Genomic DNA, 17165 nt, shown 5'->3' with positions numbered 1-17165 from the left:
AAGAGGAAAGCTGGAAATGCCGAAGACAGCTGTCTTGTGAATACCGTGGCAATAACCTTATAAAAAGTTTAGGCTAAGGATAGCAAGGATGAGAACGTGGCCCTGCCAGCCATATCGTGTTCAGGACAGACATTAACAATCAACTGCAGCCCACTTTCCCACTAAGCATTGGTATAGCCTGAGAGTCCTTCTCAGTAAGGCTCATACAAGAGCTGGGGACAAAAGGGAAAGAAAATGCCCAGAGGAGAGGGCTCTGGGCACAAACAGCAGTGACTAGGTCCATGAATGGGCTGGGGACGCATGTCAAGTCTGCAAGTGCCTTGAGAAGATAGCAGTTGACCTATCTGTGTGACAGTATCTTTGTGGGGAATAGTCTCAGACAGACATTCCAGCTAATGCTTGCCTCTGAGTCTTGAGATAAAAGCAAGCATTCTTCAGAAGCTTTCAAACAGCTCTCCAAATAGGCAGGTTTCAAAACCCGGGACTGGCAGAGCCAGGATGAGCTGCTTATCTGGAAAGAGGCCCCACTGCCTGCAGAAATGGAAGATAATACTTGTATTAAAAGGGGAGAGAAAAAAAGGGCAAAGTCTCTTATGAGGGCACTGAAATCCCTTGGCCTTCGATGTGGATCTGGGTCCTAGTAGATCAAGGAGAGGCAAATCCAGCCAGTTAAACAGACTCAAGCAAAACAAAATCCCAGGCTAAGGTTTGACAAGAAGTTTCTGGCCTATTTGGGTTAATAATCTGAGCAGACCCATAACAGGTATTGATTAAGAAATGGGTTTTTGATTTCTTACATACTCTATATATTAACAAAGCCATCTGGGTGCGGTGGCTCACGCCTGTAATCCCAGCACTTTGGGAGGCCGAGGAGGGCCGATCACTTGAGGCCAGGAGTTTGAGACCAGCCTCAACGACAGGGTGAAACCCTGTCTCTACTAAAAATACAAAAATTAGCTGGGCATGGTGGCGCATGCCTGTAATCCCAGCTACTTGGGAGGCTGAGACAGGAGAATCACTTGAACCCAGGAGGCGGAGGCTGCAGTGAGCTAAGATGGTGCCAATGCACTCCAGCCTGGGCAACAGTGAGACTGTCTCAAAAAGAAAAAAAGAACTGGTTATCAAATTAAACAAAATGAAACAAGATACAGCCCTGAGATGTTCTAATTGGATAATACCGTGTCTTAGAAGAATATGCTATTCCCAAAGCTTTTGTATCTCATAAAGATAACTTTTACAGTAAAAGAATGGTGGATTGGGGTTGCTTTAAGGAAATGAAACTCGCCCTTTTTTTTTTCCTGACATTCAAATTAAAGGACAAATTGCTGTTCATTGATTGTGGTCTGCATATTGGTGTTCCTTCTCCCTCTGTGGGGAAGACCTGATGCTTCCAAAGTGTTATCACTTACACTGCTCCCACTCATCCGTGGAGTGAAGAGGCAGGGCCCATGGCTTGCTGATAGATTGAGACCAATGTGAGGGGTCGAGTCTGCAACTGAACATGCAGCCTGGAAGGATGAAAGGCGTGTGGGAGTTGAAGCACCCCACAGCACAACCGATGGTCGCGTGGTGCCACTGTTTCCCATGAGGGCTACAAGGACAGAGGTGGTGGTGACTGTAGCTGCAGGCTTTGAGCTTGCTATGGGCCTGCACTTAGATCCCTAGAGCTGCTCAATGCCAGGACACCTTGGGAGGGCTGCTCATTATCCCCATTTTCTTGATAAGGGAATCAATACCAAGAGTAAATACCTTGTCCAAGGTCATTCAGCTGACAAAAGTGAATCTAGGCTCGAAACTGACATCTGGCAGATCCTGAAACTATCCTCCCTTCGGAGGCCTCTTATTCTGAGTGCTAGTTCGTCAGTTTTCAAAGCAGTCCCTTGCCTAAGAGAACTTTTGCAATCATGGAAAGTGGAAATTTGCTTATTCTGAAGAGGATGTATTTAGATAACCTCCTCAAACTCCCTCTCACCAGGGCACTGTATTAGAGGTTTCCACCAAGTGCCTAAGACAGAACAGGGCTGGGGTGCACTTGGATCTGGGGGGCGTGGGGCAGCCCCGGGAGGTCTGTTGCTCCCATCTGGCTTTGCAGTGAGGGGTGGCATTCCCTGAGTGCGTGTTTATGCCAGGGGTCTCTGGGTGCCTGGACTGTGTCCCCTCACTACTCTCCCAGTCCTCATTCCTTCCTTTTCATTATCTTGCTCTTATTAGGATGGCAGGCATGAAAGGCACATGCAGAGGAGGAGGAAGCCACAGGAGAGAAGCTGAGAAGCAGGAGGCAAGTGATGGCAGTGACCTACGACTGTCTATAAGAAAGGGGTCCTATAGACTTTTTACAGGCTTGTTAACCTGTTTTTCCACATAAAACAGAGAAAGGGTGACCAATAAGTGAGCACATACTTAAATGCTAGCTTCTTACCAGTCCTAACTCTTTCCCAGAAGACAGCCAGAAAAACAGATAAAATGTGCATTCGTTACTGTCTGCCTGACCTGAATATTTATTTACCCTAGGTACACTGGCACTATTTCTAAAAAGAGCACTTTGCCCAACCAATCACCAATGAGAAAAGTGGGTTAATAGAGTAAGGTAATGAAAGCAAGTGAGACTTCCAAGAGACTCACATCAATGATCAACATCTTTATTAATATTAGAAGATTTCGCCTTTTTCCTTAGCATCTGTATAAAAACATACAAAATAAGAGTAACCAACTACATGAACGCAAAGAAAGGCCATATGACCTCCAAGGTCCCACTGGAACTTGGTGAAACGGAACTTGAGCCTGGCATAGGGGTGCATCTTGTTCAAAGGAAAGCTAATAGAAAGGCATAGGAAAAGGGTCTGTCTGCAGAGATGTGGAGATCCTACAAGACACTCCAGCGTATTTGGCCTGAGTGTTGCAGGTCAGGGCAGGTGTGCGGGTGCAGGTGTGCATGCTGCAAACAGGCAGATGTGAGATGTAGGGGATTTTCCTATTTCAGATTACAAAGCTGGAACAGAGGTGAGACAGACCACCGATGAGGGCTTCAACTATCCCAGCACCTACCAGAAAGCTCATTACCTAAAGCAAAGCAGCTGACAAATGGGCTAGACTTGAGTACCGCACATTCGTTTAAATGTAGAGAAAAGAAGGATAGGCACTTATGGTCTGTGACCCTAAAACGGGAGAAACTCAAGAGGGAATAGTTGGCTCTGCAGGAAGAAATGAATCATGACTAATTCCAGAGAGGTGGCAACAGGGACAGATCTAAAGGAGCTATTGTGTTTCCCATGACATGTTCTGTTTAGAAAAGGACATGTACAAAGATAGAAGGAAGGGCACAGTACCAAGGACAAGCTGAGAAGAGTGACACATTTCTGTGAGAACCGTGCCCGACTTGAGCTGAGGCTTGCAAAAAAATTGCTAAAGTTGGCAAGAAAAAAAAAAGATGGTGGTGAATCATTTTTAGTTATGATTAAAAAAGGGATGAGGCCCATTGCTTAGGGATCATGATAGCATGTTAACAGAAGACAGAGAAAGTAAGATGGCTCAACTCTCGTTTCATGTCCAATCTCTCCATGAAAGCAAAATGACTTTATAACTAGAAAGCTTTAAATCAGCATCATTAAAAGAGCCCTGGGTGGCCGGGCGCATTGGCTCATGCCTGTAATCCTAGCACTTTGGGAGGCCAAAGCGGGCGGATCATGAGGTCAAGAGATCAAGACCATCCTGGCCAACATGGTGAAACCCCGTCTCTACTAAAAAAAAAAAAAAAAAATTAGGCGGGCATGGTGGTGCGTGCCTGCAGTTCCAGCTGCTCAGGAGGCTGAGGCAGGAGAATCGCTTGAACCTGGGAGGTGGAGGTTGCAGTGGGCCGAGATTGCACCACTGCACTCCAGCCTGGCAACAGAACGAGACTCTGTCTCAAAAACAAAAACAAAAAAAAACAAAACAAAAAAAACAAAAACAAACCTCCAGAGAGGCAGAGCTAACATACTTATTCCCTGGGAAACTGCTGGAGACCGGGAGAATTCCAAAAGATGCTTGTTAGGAAATGTCCCAATTTACCCAAGAGGGAAAGATACAGGTCCTGCTGTATGAGCTGGTAAGCCAGGCAAAAGTTTAGGCCATATAATAGTTTTTTAAGCCTTTCAAAAAGGAAGAGCCTTTCAAAAAGGAAGCCTTTCAAAAAAGCCTTTCAAAAAGGGTTTTGAGAGTTGGCATGGGTTTGAGAAAAATAAGGCACACCAAATGACTTTACTGACTTTTTCCCTTATAGGCTGCCTAAGGGGGCAGACTGGAGAAGGCCACAGTTACTGTGTATCTTGAAGCCTATGTATATCTTTATCTACTTAGACCCTTGACAATACAGGTGGCATAGTCACTGAGCTCAGGGATGCCTGAGAGTAGGCTTTGGCCATTCTGAGCCTCTTATATTCTTGAGCCCAGCACATTCTCTGAAGCCACCATGCCACTGCCACATAGTGTTCCCATGCAGAGTCACCTTGCTCACACCCTTTGTCTGGCTGTTTGTTCTTCAGGACTCCGCTCAAACAGCACCTCCCCTTGGAAACTTTCTCTTCTGCTGAGTATGATTTAGAAGTTCCTTATCCATGCCAGCCAAGCACCCTGTAAACTCTGCTGTCACTATCGCAGTGCGCTTTCCCTGGGCTGCAACTGACAGCTTCCTTATCTGCCTCTCCCAATGCCTGCAAGTACCCAAACAGGATTGTATTTCCAAAGCCCAGCACAGTGCCAGGCACAGAGGGGACCCTCAAGACATGATGATTGCTTGAATGAGTTTTGCTTAGAGGCTCAAAGTCAACCTGAAAGAGGTTGTCTCTAATTGTGTTCTGTGTGTTTCTCCAAGTCTAGACTTTTATCAGTGACTTGGAAGAATAATATACTTTCAGAGACCATAACGCTGGGAAAAAAGGGTAAGGTAGATCAGAGGCTTAAAGTTCAAGGTCTGACAATCTACAGACTGGTCATACAGCCTGAAAACATAGCGGACTTTTTTGTACAGGTTTATTATCTTGATTTTCCTGTGGTATGATAAAGGCATAGTTTTTATTTGTTTGTTTTTATTTTGTTCTTGGTTGAAAACCAGAGACAGATCATCTGAGGCAATGCATCACAGATGAATATGTAGGTATTGATGGAAATGCTGCATTAATGTACCATATTCATTGCAATTTTGCACAGTGCCTGGACTTACACATTACTAATGAAGGACAATACATGAATATCTCATGTAATGTAATTGACCATATTATGTATTATAATGTAATATCAGTAAGCCATTTATTATACATGTTAATCTATGTTCTGAACTTTATGGACATGGCATAAAAAGATAAATGATAACCAACAATAAAATTTTTTTTTTTTTTTGAGATGGAGTCTTGCTCTGTGGCCCAGCCTGGAGTGCAGTGGCGCCATCTTGGCTCACTGCAAGCTCCGCCTCCCGGGTTCATGCCATTCTCCTGCCTCAACCTCCCGAGTAGCTGGGACTACAGGCGCCCGCCACCAGGCCCAGCTAATTTTTTTGTGTTTTTAGTAGAGACCAGGCTTCATCGTGTTAGCCAAGATGGTCTTGATATCCTGACCTCGTGATCCGCCCGCCTTGGCCTCCCAAATGCTGGGATTACAGGCATGAGCCACTGCGCCCAGCCTAAAATTTTAACAGAAGTAATCATTCTTCTTTGAGAATAAAAAAAAAGTCATAAAGTGTTATATTAGGTCTCAAAAAAGGTCAACTAGATATCTACAGTATGAGGAACATCTGGCTTTATCCATCCATCCATCCATCCATCCATCCATCCTAAGCACTAACTATGTGCTAAATACTAAACTAGGATCTACAAATTTAATGAAAAATAAACACTGCCTCCCCTGAGCTTATATCCTACTGGAGGGGAATGAACATAAGTAAGTAAACTAAATAACTGCAACTGCCGATGAGGGTCATGAGTAAAATAAAATAATATGTGATGGAGACAGGAGAGATAAAGGGGTATGTAGATGTGTTTCTGGGGTTGCAGGAAGTTTATGTGAGGAAGAGCTGGGTGGCACCTGGCTGGCCATCAGCTAGATGTGAGTCAAGGATGTGCTGCAACTGTTAAAAAGTAACTGCAAGCCTGGGTCACATTAATAGAGGCAGAGTGGTGAGCAAAATCAAGGGCAGTGACAATCCTACTGCCTTTGTGGTGGTCGCACTGCTTCTAGACCACCTTCTGCAGTTGCAAATGCTATACTTTTTTTTTTGAGACAGAGTCTCGCTCAGTCTCCCAGGAAGGAGTGCAGTGGCGGGATCTCGGCTCACTGCAAGCTCCGCCTCTGCGGTTCAAGTGATTCTCCTGCCTCAGCCTCCTGAGTAGCTGGGACTACAGGCACGTGCCACCATGCCCAGCTCATTTTTTGTATTTTTAGTAGAGACAGGGTTTCACCATGTTGGCCAGGATGGTCTCGAACTCCAGACCTTGTGATCCTCCCCGCCTCGGCCTCCCAAAGTGCTGGGATTACAAGCGTGAGCCACTGCGCTTGGCTTTTTTTTTTTTGAGACGGAGTTTCGCTCTTGTTGCCCAGGCTGGAGTGCAATGGCGAGATCTTGGGCTCATGGCAACCTCCGCCTTCCGGGTTCTAGCGATTCTCCTGCCTCAGCCTCCCGAGTAGCTGGGATTACAGGCATGCTCTGCCAAATGCTACCCTTTAAGAAAGTCATTGAGCACATCCAGAAGAGGAGTCTAGAAACCACATCTTATGCGGCAAGGTCGAGAGATTTAGGGAAGCTTAGTTTGCAGAAGGAGCCACCAGGCAGTCATCTTTAAAATATCTGATGATTCAAGGTGCTTAGAGGAGAACGAGTCCATTCTGTGTTACCCTAGGAGTTCAAATCTGAACAACTAAGAAGACAGCATAGTGTAATTCAAAACAGGAGAGACATTTCTAATAGAATTCCAGCAGACATGGAATAGGCTTTTTGAAGAAGTATTCAAACAGGGATTGGGTAAACAGCTGTTTAAAAGACGTCCTTAAAGATACTTCTTTGGGAATAGAGTAGAACTGTGTTTCTTTGAGTGTAAGATTTTCTCATCTTGGAATGCCAAATCATCTTTAAAATATTTGAGCCACAAGCAACAATAATGCCAAGTACTTTGGATCCTTCCTTCCTCCTAAGAGTTTTTGCTTCTTTGGAAGAGTAGTCTCTTAAAGATAAAAGGAACTGATCCATCTTAAATTTTTTTTTTAATTTTCATGATTTTAGCTTTGAATGCATGATTCATCTTTAGTCATGGGCTTCTCTTGTCATTGGGGCAGAGGCTGTCTTGCTGGGAGGCCTAAGCCTGAGCAGGAAGATGTGGACCTCCTGCCTCCCTGCCCTCAGTAACAGTGAGATGATGGAGGGTGGGAATCCCTCAAGGCATGCTGTGTAGTTAGAAGAAGTGACCTCCACTCACAAGGATTTCTGAGACCCAACATATGGGGATCAGGAACCATGTCAAGGCTAGTTCAGCATGTTACTAGAAACAATGGCACAATGCTTCTGCCCATCTTCCTTGCATTTGTGTGTATGTGTGTATCTGCATGTGTGTAAGTAAAGCTTTCAACTTGCCACCTTACAGTATCAGGTGACCCATACCTTAAGGCTTGGGTCAAAGGCTCAGTTGTATCTAGGAAGTTGTATCTAGGAGCTCTGCAGAACTTTCTCGTAAGGCATAAGGCCTCTCCCTTTCTCGGAATGTGGATTTATCACAGGCAGACAGGTGTTTCACCTTCTGTTCTAATGCCCTTTTAAGGCTATGTCTGCACAAAAAGACTTTACTGAACCCTACAGTGTATACAGCCATTTTAACTACTCAGTGTAATCATTTTATGATTAGGATTTGATAGTGTATCAATTCTGTCTCTACCTATATTTGGAATAGAAACTAAATCAAAACCCATTAAGATTAAGGCTTAAGGCAGTGATAAACTTGAATCCCACACCAATATGTTTTTCATCTATTTGCTTTGTGAAGAAAACACGTGTTTTTCAAAGTCCAGGGGAAAACATGGGATATAAGTTCAGTGAAACACCCATACCTGAGCCACAGACAACAAAAACAAACAGTGCCAACAGCCATGGTCCCACAGGATATTTCTCCTCTTGCGGCCTCTAAAAGGGAATGGGAAAAAGTAAGATTAGGTTCATTGACTCAATAAACAATTATTTGAGTATCACTAGGCATTGTGCTAGGTGCTGGGGATTCTACTGCGAATGAGACAGACTTGGTTTCAGTCCCTCAGTGGACAGATATAGATGAATGAAGTCCATTAAAAGGATTGAGATAGGTTTGTAAAAATTCATCAATAACCTTATTAACATCCCCGTAACTCAGTGAACTTGGTGGTCTTAAATATTCTGGGGACAGATATGGTATGAATACAAAAACCAATACGGCGATTTAGGAACCAAAATGATATTAATAATAACTTTCCTTCTGCTGAGGTATGCTCTGTGCCAGGCACTATACTAGGCAGTCTGCATTCATTATTTCTGGCAAGTATTATTATTTCCATTTTGGAGTTGAGAAACTGAGGCTCAAAGTTCGTTAACTTGAGCAAGAGCTGGGATTCAAATTTAGGTCTGCCTCATTACAAAGCCTGGGTGTTTTCCATTAACAGATTCAATATTTAGTTTCTGCATCTGTGAATTCCAAGCAGGATCAGAGAGTACAGACATTTTCTGAAAACCTTTTACATACCCCTAAATTAGGAACTCAGTACAGTGGAAATCCTTGCAACAGTAGAAGCACCACAGCAATTGTGAATGGTTATGAGTGAAGCAGCATTTTGTAATAAAGCTCCTAAGCCTTAATAAAGCTTGCACTTGGGGGAAGTCTCTGAATTCTCTGGGAAGCAGAAGGGGACTGTCGAAACTGCATGGATGAAGCCCCACAGACCTCCTGCTTTTTCAAACCAAAAGCACAGACATAATAAGATCTTCCCTCCACAACACCTCCAGGTCTATGTGCAGGTAGGGCTTGGTCCTTAAACCCAAATCAATCAGAACAACAAATATTTTCTGAGAGATGCATCAGAAAAGAAGTGAATTTCTCAAATAGAATGGGAGAGTGAAAAAAAAAAAACCAAATAACTCACTAATTATTTTCTGATTAGCTTGAAAAATAGGCTGCATTCAACACACGTTAAAGAATTCACATGCATAACACACAAAGAAAAACGTGTTGGTAGAGTGGACTGTTCACAAATATTTATTTGTGGTTGATCTCATAAAACCCAATTCCAGATTTCAATTAAATGTTGTTGACATTTAAACATTGTATTCAACACTGTAAAATATGGGCTAAAAAGTATGTTCATATCCATACAAATACCACAGCTTGACATTCAGACTGAAGGTATGTAATAGTGTTTCAAAAAAAAACGAGTGGTGCTATCATCAAGGATGTAAGTTTTTGAAATGTTGAACAAGTTTTAGTAATGTTTCTAACAAAAACTTCTTTAAAAAAGGATAATATTCCTTTCATTTTCACTGTAGTTGCTTTCCTAGAAAATTTATCATATATTAAAACTGTAAAATCTATGGTGTGTTGTATTTATATGTAAAATTAAGTTCTAGGCTAACGTAAATATAAACTGGCTTCTCATCTAAAAAAGGAATTTATTTTATCATAGATAAGGCAACAGTTCTTTAGTTTTCAGCTTACCAAAGAGCCCTTCTCTTTTACCTCACTTAGGTCCACTTGTCACTTGTATGGCCACATACTTTTTCTTGATAGCATGTGTCACAGTTTGTAGGTCTATATTTATTCTTGTGATAATGTGTTTAATATCTGTCTCTCTATGAGACTACAGACCCCACAAGGGCAGGGACTATGTCTTGTTCATGTAGTAATGTATAGAAATGCCTGGCACAGAACTTAAACATAGGAGATAATAAACGTTCATCAAAGAACAAATAAACATACAAGTTTCATTAAATAAGATTTCTTAGGTTAGGCAGAGTAAACACAGGTTCTAGGAAGGATATTATCTTTTTAGTAATAATTCCTAATTGGTGTAAGATTATCCCTGTATCTCTCCTACATGAGAAATATGGATTAAAGTGTCAATGGCAGGTAGACTTTGACTAAGGATTAAGACATTCCCTTCTCTGTCCTTGACTAAGCCTGTATCTACTACCTACCACTTGCATGCCGGCAAGTCGCACTGCAAAGGAATTGGTGGCTGCTCTTAATCAGACGAGGACAAAATCAGTCTTAAATAACTGCATAAGATAACTGTGCCATTTTTTGGCCCTTAAGGCCAGGCCAAGTTCCGATCCGGTAAACAACATTCATAAAGCTACCTGAACAAAGTGTGACATTCGCCCTTCCCACCCTCTTCCACCACCTTCCCAGGAACTTGTCACAGTTGCCCAGAAATCAGTTCTGTTGCTGTTGTGCCACTAATGCTATATAAAAAAATTCATTTTATCTCTATTTCCAGCAAAGCTAATAAGTGAATTCACGAGCCTGTAATGAATTATTCGCCCAGGACAGATACCAAATAGAGTCCTTTATTTCTCATATGCAGAAAAAACAGATGATCAGCATGTAGAGCTTGGAGCATATAACACAAAAACCTTTTGGATGACATTCTCCAGGGAATCAACATTATTTGGGGACTTTGGCTGATCATAGTACCCATATATCTTTTTTTTGACAGCTTTGGGTGACTACTTTTTAGAAGGGGTGCCCAGCACAATCCCATTGGGACAATTCACATAAACCTGACTCTATGGCTGGAAAAGGTGGGGAAAACTAGTAGTGATTCTGCAAATGACATGGTTTACTCCAAACATGAGTTTGCTACTTCTTGAAGCTCCAAAAATTTCAGGGAATGGCTTTCCCTGTGATTAAGATAGACCTGTAGGGTAACTCAGAACTCTGAAATTTAAATTCCCCCTTCATTCTGGAGAAGTTACTACTGTATAATCACAAAATGATTATTCCATTTCTCTGTTTCCTTTTTTTTTTTTAAGACAGAGTCTTGCTCTGTCACCCAGACTGGAGTGCAGTGGCATGATCTCGGCTGACTGCAACCTCTGCCTCCCGGGTTGAAGCGATTCTCATGCCTCAGCCTCCCGAGTAGCTGGGATTACAGGCACCCACCACCACGCCTGGCTAATTTTTGTATTTTTAGTAGATACAGGGTTGTGCCATGTTGGGCAGACTGGTTTCGAACTCCTGACCTCAGGTGATCCGTCTGCCTTGGCCTCCAAAAGTGCTGAGATTATTGAAAATGCTGAGCCACCATGCCCGGCCTTGTTTCTTGGATTAGTCTGCTATCTGGGAGAATAATATTAATTTATCCGTAAGCTATTAGCTAATAATAAAATACTGAAGCACCTGCATACAATTAAAGAAGTTTATTTCTGAACAATTAGTCTGAATTTTCAGTTGGAATCTATACTTGTTCCCATTTAATGAATTTCATCCTGAATAGTGATCTTTTGCAAGTTACTTTTAACAAAGTATAATCATACTTGACTTGTAATTGAGAACATGAGATTTAGGATTTATCAAGTTTCTCTTTGAAAGAAAATTTCATTTTTCTATTGGATAGTAATCTATTTACAATAACATTAACCAAAATCCCCCCAACCAATGCAAAGCAAACATTGATTGTGGCTTAGTCTGGAAACCTTTCATTACAAATTCAGCCGGGCCATTTAAAAACTCTTATAGGTGCAAGGCACTATGAGAGTTTCTTGGGGGCCACCCCATGACATATCAGAGCATATTAAAATGAACTCATACTGTACATTAAATGTAATTTAGATGTAGCTCTGAACATTGAGTTGAATGGCAGGTGACTGGTACCTTTTCTAGGTATTTAAACAGTGTTTTCCCAATTTTTCCATTTTCTTCTTTTATTTTGGAGCTAATAATTTTTGTTTTGGGTCTCAAACATTTTCTAGTCTTCTTGAAGAACTTGAGGTGGCAGACACTGAGTCTACAGAACCTAATAGATAAAACAGCCTTAGAAATTAGTTCTTGTTTTCTTCTTACTTTTGTAATCAGATGAGCTGTCAACTGAGATCTGACGACTGAACTCTGGTTTTTTAGTTCATGAAAAAGAGCCACATGACTAGTTATTTTTCACTGTGTCAGTTAGCAGGTCTCTTGAGAAGATCTCTTGAGAAGGAAGAATTGATCTCTTAGGGATATAAAACTCTGCAAGCCTTAACATCAATTATAAGTTGCTTCTCAATGTCAACCTGGGCAGCCATTTTTTTTCCTCAGTAAAAATAGGGAAAACATAAATCAATGTGACAAAATGGTTCCAATTTGATGGCATCTTGGCATTTTGCTGCCCTAATCACAACTAAGTGATCTAATTCCTAAATGAGAGAATTTTAAGGATTACTTAGGTCTTGTGTATAAAGCTCTGAGTAGAGTTGAGTTTGATCCTAGAGTTTCTCTGCCATAATACTGCTTGGTTTTGCAAGAATTCTGGTGTGATGATTACAGATCTAGTTTTTTGCTTAGTTAATCAAACCAGTATAGTTTCTTTGGCTAAAAGGAATTGATTCATCAAATCTGCAAGCTTTCCCAGCCAAACTCCAAGCTTCAGCTGGATTTCCACTTAACTGTACGGGGTAACAGATCCCAGGCGCCTTTGCTCATATACTTGGAGACCAACTTCGCCAAACTACCCATGCGACTCATGCCTCTGAATGTCCAAAGTCACAGGCCTCGAATTTTCTGTTGAAGATAATCTGCTTTGCTAAAAGAAACTCCTGAGTGTAAGGCACAGGTTTTACTTAAAAGTCCAGTTACAAAGCTTCAATTTATAGTTCTAGGGACACCGAATGCCTGACAATAAACTGGTCTCTAAAGTTATACCATGAGAATGAGTCTGAATTCACCAAGTGGAAAGAATAGTAACGCTGCCCTTAGACTTTAGCCTAGGGGCTGAGGGAGGTCTCGCTGAAAGAGAGGTAAAAGAGAAAAAGGAGGCTGGAGGGAATGTGGGTCCAAATCTCACTCCCCATTTTGAGCCCTTTCAATACCTCCAGGGAAACCCTCACAAAGGGGCTGGAAAGAAAACTTGATCCTGGTGCAAGTCTGTTGGGGAGGGAAGACAGGTGGAGTCTGGGAGGAGGAGATGAAAAGTGACCTCCATTTAGCCATTGATTCATTCATTCAGTCATTCAACAAACGTTCTAGAACATACTAGGTTCCAGGCTCTGTGTCATGCAACGTTCTAGAACATACTAGGTTCCAGGCTCTGTGTCATGCAGTTGACTTAACTGGCTCCTAAGGATGAGGCTTTCCGTCTTTCCCCGGGACAAGGCCCTGCTGTCTCCCGGGGGAGTGGGGGACGGTGGGGGGGGGGTGGGGGGGTGGGGGAGGAGGGCTCCTCTGTGCCTCCCTGGTAGCCCAGGCGGCCACTCCCAGAGGGGCCACGACCAACCAGGGCCCTCTCCGCCCACGAGGACGCCAAGCGGACCGCGCCGCCCTGAACCTAGCTCTCAGCCCCCACTCTGCAGGACCCCGCAGAAGGGGCGGGCCGGGAGCCGGGAGGCCGGACCCGGCGCCGCTACCCGCCCGGCCCCGCCCCCACCCCGCCCGGCTGCCCGGCTCTGCCCGGCCGGCGCCGACCCCGCCTTACCAGGGTTTTGGCTACGTTCCCCCTCTGGGTGATGTTTTTGCTGTGTTTCTCGTTAGCCATCCGGATCCGCTGTTTGGCCACCATGGCTTGGGCGCTCTGAAATGCTCCCACCTGCAAGGATTCCCCCCGCGTTAGCTCCTGCGACAGGGACGAGCGCGTCCCGCCGAGGCCCCCGCGGCCCACCCGGGCGCTGCAGGTGGCAAGGCGCGGCCCCGAGCCCCGCGCACCCCGCTCCCCGAGCCCCGGCTAGCCGACTCCAGAGAGAGGCCGCAGCCCGGACGGAAGTAATCTCTCATCTCAGGAAACCCTCTCCGACTTCCTCGCCATCCTTCCGGTCCCCGCAGCTACCTACCCCGCGCGGCCACCGAGGCAGGCGCGACCGCGCGTCCTCCCGCGCCGAGCTGCCCGAGCGCAGCGCGCAGAGCCGGGGCCCTGCAGTGTCGCGGTCCTGTAGCCGAATGCTGCGGGGCCGAAGGTTCGGGCGACCACGGCGTTTGTGAGCGCGTCGGGGACGGGGGCACGGCCCCTCCTGTGTTTGACGGCCGGTGACCCACCCCAGCCCCGGGGAAGGGATGAGGGCGGCCGCGCTTCAGGCCGGGCTGCGCGGTCTCCCCTGCACCGCCGCACCCTGGACGAGGGCTGGACCCAAGGCGGTGGTCAGGGACCTCAGAACACAAGTAGAACCAGGCCAGGCCCGGACCCGCGCTGCCCGGGTATGGTCCACCAAACCAGCCTTCTCTTTAAGGGTCTTGGGAAGGGCCCCACGCTGGGGGACCCCACTGCAGAACTTTTCGTGAGGGCTGCAAGGAGGGCCGCGTTGTAAAATAAAGAGGAGACACGAAGCGGGATCCCCTTAGGGTTGGGGATCGGGCCGTGAGGATGGAGTTGGGACAGGCCTTTTTGCTTTGGTAGTTGTAGGGGTTACATTGGAAGATGGGCCAGCGGCAGAGCGGAGCATGCAGGAAAGAGGAAGAGGCCTTGGACCTGCAGCCCAGGTCGGATTTGGTGGTTACTGTCTAAATCTGAAGCTTTGGCCTGCCTTGACTCCCCACCCACCCAGGGGAGCTTGGACCTCTCTCTAGCCACCCTTGCCCCGAGGGGTCTGAGTGTCTCCCAGACTAAACTGGGCATTTTCTGCAGTGGAAGGATAAAAATGGAAGCGTTTACGCGCCTCCCATACACTGGTATTAGGGCTCAAGAGCTCTACAGATTGCCTGCGGAGGTAGGGGTGGAAGGGGTTCAGTTCCTCACTTGGAGTTAGCTCTTAGAAGCTCAGAAGAGTGGAGGCGAATAGGGGACATTCAGCCTGGGAGATCTGGGGCAGTAGGAAGTGGGGATACAGGGTCGGGGTGAAGGCAAGCAGCAGCACCCCCAGCATGGGGAAGAAGGCCTGAGGCTGGCTCTGGCCACTGCATCTCTAGGCCTTCTCTTGCAGCGCGAGGTGGCTGGGTTTCCAGGGAATTTTGTGTGAGTAAAATTTTCCCATGTCATTGGAGAGTTAGGGAGAGCTCCTCTTTTGGAGCCTTTCTCCAAGCAGGTCCCCCTCACCCCGCTACAAGCTTCTTGTCACTCAGGCTTCAATAAACGCCATTCTGGGGGCTGCTTGCTGTAACCTAGAAGACAGAATTATCTAGGATCATTAGTAGGGTCATTTTTTTTTTCCTACTCTACAGGCCAATTAATTTGAAACAAGCTTCTATGGCCTTTTAACTGTTAGCATCACCACTGTTGTAACAGGACCATAAACCCAGCCTGCCCCACTCTAGTCCCATGTTTTTAATAACTGCTGGCTCTTTTTTAGGGGTTTGGGTGGGGGGGATTCCTACCTCAGTGATCCCTGCTGAGCCTGGCTGTTGTCTGTGGTCCAGAAGGTTCCTTTACCTAACTCACTCCTCTCAGATCACGTCCAAATACCAGGAGACTGACCCGGGTCCTCACCAGGTGAGTAGAGGTCTGGCTCTGAGCGACATTAAGGAAAAGATACAGACAGAGACTGTTTTCTCTTTGGGTCTTCACATTCAGTGAGTACAGTTAAGAAGTGTTCTTAACTGAGAGAAGCTCCTTTTGGGGAAAATTTTTCTTTACCCTGGACTCCTTTTTCCTGCTATGCTTCACTTTTCCGGCATTTTAAATGTGTTTGTTTTAATTATGAGTAGACTACATCCACACAGTAAATAGTCAAACAGAAATAGGATAGAAAATGAAAAGTAAAGGTCTCTCTTTCCTTGCCACCCTCCTCAAAAAGTTCCCATGGTTCCTAGGTTGCCCTTCCAGTATATACAAGACTATTTGTATATTCCTTTCTAAAAAAAAAAAAATGGAAGAGTAGTATGCAAACTGTTCTGCCACGTGCTCTTCTAACTTAATGTATCACCATTATCATATCACTTATATATGACCTCTTTCTTGTAGTTGTGTTATGTCTCATAGTATGATTATACAGAAATATATTGAACTGATATAACCATGGATGATTATTTCCAGTTGTTTTTGTGTGTGTATGTGTGTGGTTGCCAACAATGCTTCGGTGAATATCCCTGTACATAGATCAGTACGTACTTGTGCAGGTACATCTGCGTGTGATATTGTGAAATATATATTTGATTGTAGTCCCTGTTTCCTGACCTAAAACTCTTAAATTCCTTGGAATCTCCAGAGTGATTAAAATATCTTACCTTTTGTATGCTAATGAGATGGTTGGTGACTTGGAGCCCCTAGATAGCTTTGGGGTGGGGACTGGTCACCAGAAAGATCAAGGCAGGATTAGAAGGTTGGGACTTTTAGTCCCACCCTGTCCCCCCAGACCTCCACAGAGAGGAGAGGGGCTGAAGGTTAAGTTGATCACCAGTGACCAATGATGTAATCAATCAGACATACGCAATGAAGCCTGTATAAAAGCCCAAAGGATAGGGTTTGTTGAGTTCTGGAGAGCGGGACATCAGGTTCCTAGAGGGTGGCGTGCCCAGAGAGGATATGGAAGTGCCACAGCCCTTCCCACATTTCTTGCCCTGTGCATCTCTTCTATCTCACTGTTCATCTATATGCTTTGTAATATCCTTCCTCATAAATGGGCAAACAGAAGTAAAGTGTTTCACTGAGTTCTGTGATCCACTCTAGCAAATTAGTCCAAACAAGGAGTGGTTTGGGGGAACTCCAGTTTATAGCTGGGCAGGCAGAGGTACAGGAGACAACCTACTACCTGGGATTGGCATCTGAAATGGGGGGCAGTCTCATAGGATCTAACCCTGAGCCCCTGCTATTTCCAGGTACATAGTGCCAGAATTGAATTGAATTAAAGGACACCCAGCCGGTGTCTGTTGCAGAATTGCTTGGTATGTGGGGAAACATCCCCCACACATCTGGTGTTAAAAGTGTGCTGGCTGTGTGAGAGTGGGAGACAACACTTTGGTTTCTCCTATATCACAACACTGGAATTAGATTCCTGGAAGTGAAATTGCTGCAACTTTTTATGTCCTTGGTTGGATGAAGAAGCCTCGTGCTGTGACCTTCACTTTACCTAC

General features: G+C 44.9%; 1 protein-coding gene across 10 annotated transcripts in view; it reads right to left on the bottom strand.

Annotated features, from left to right (window-relative positions):
- Window positions 1–15241, bottom strand: part of SERP2 (stress associated endoplasmic reticulum protein family member 2) — a 43328-nt gene extending 28087 nt beyond the window's left edge. For 6 of the 10 annotated variants that reach the window (XR_008512650.2, XR_010136687.1, XM_054528977.2 and 3 more), the window contains exons 1-3: window positions 13997–15241; window positions 13645–13755; window positions 8065–8137 (exon numbers count right to left, since the gene is read on the bottom strand). Coding sequence is in view for 8 of the 10 variants with exons in the window: in XM_054528977.2 (XP_054384952.2) it covers window positions 8065–8137; window positions 13645–13728 (157 nt within the window). In the remaining 2 variants the exon portion in view is untranslated. Of the gene's footprint in view, window positions 1–8064; window positions 8138–13042; window positions 13352–13644; window positions 13932–13996 lie in introns of those variants that run through there. The other 4 variants (XM_054528975.2, XM_054528979.2, XM_054528983.2 and 1 more) reach the window with 3 other exon arrangements.
- Between the last annotated feature and the right edge of the window lie 1924 nt (window positions 15242–17165).

Source organism: Pongo abelii, chromosome 14 (assembly GCF_028885655.2).
Source record: "Pongo abelii isolate AG06213 chromosome 14, NHGRI_mPonAbe1-v2.0_pri, whole genome shotgun sequence".
Lineage (NCBI taxonomy): Eukaryota > Metazoa > Chordata > Mammalia > Primates > Hominidae > Pongo > Pongo abelii.
This window is presented reverse-complemented; position numbering and strand designations above follow the sequence as displayed.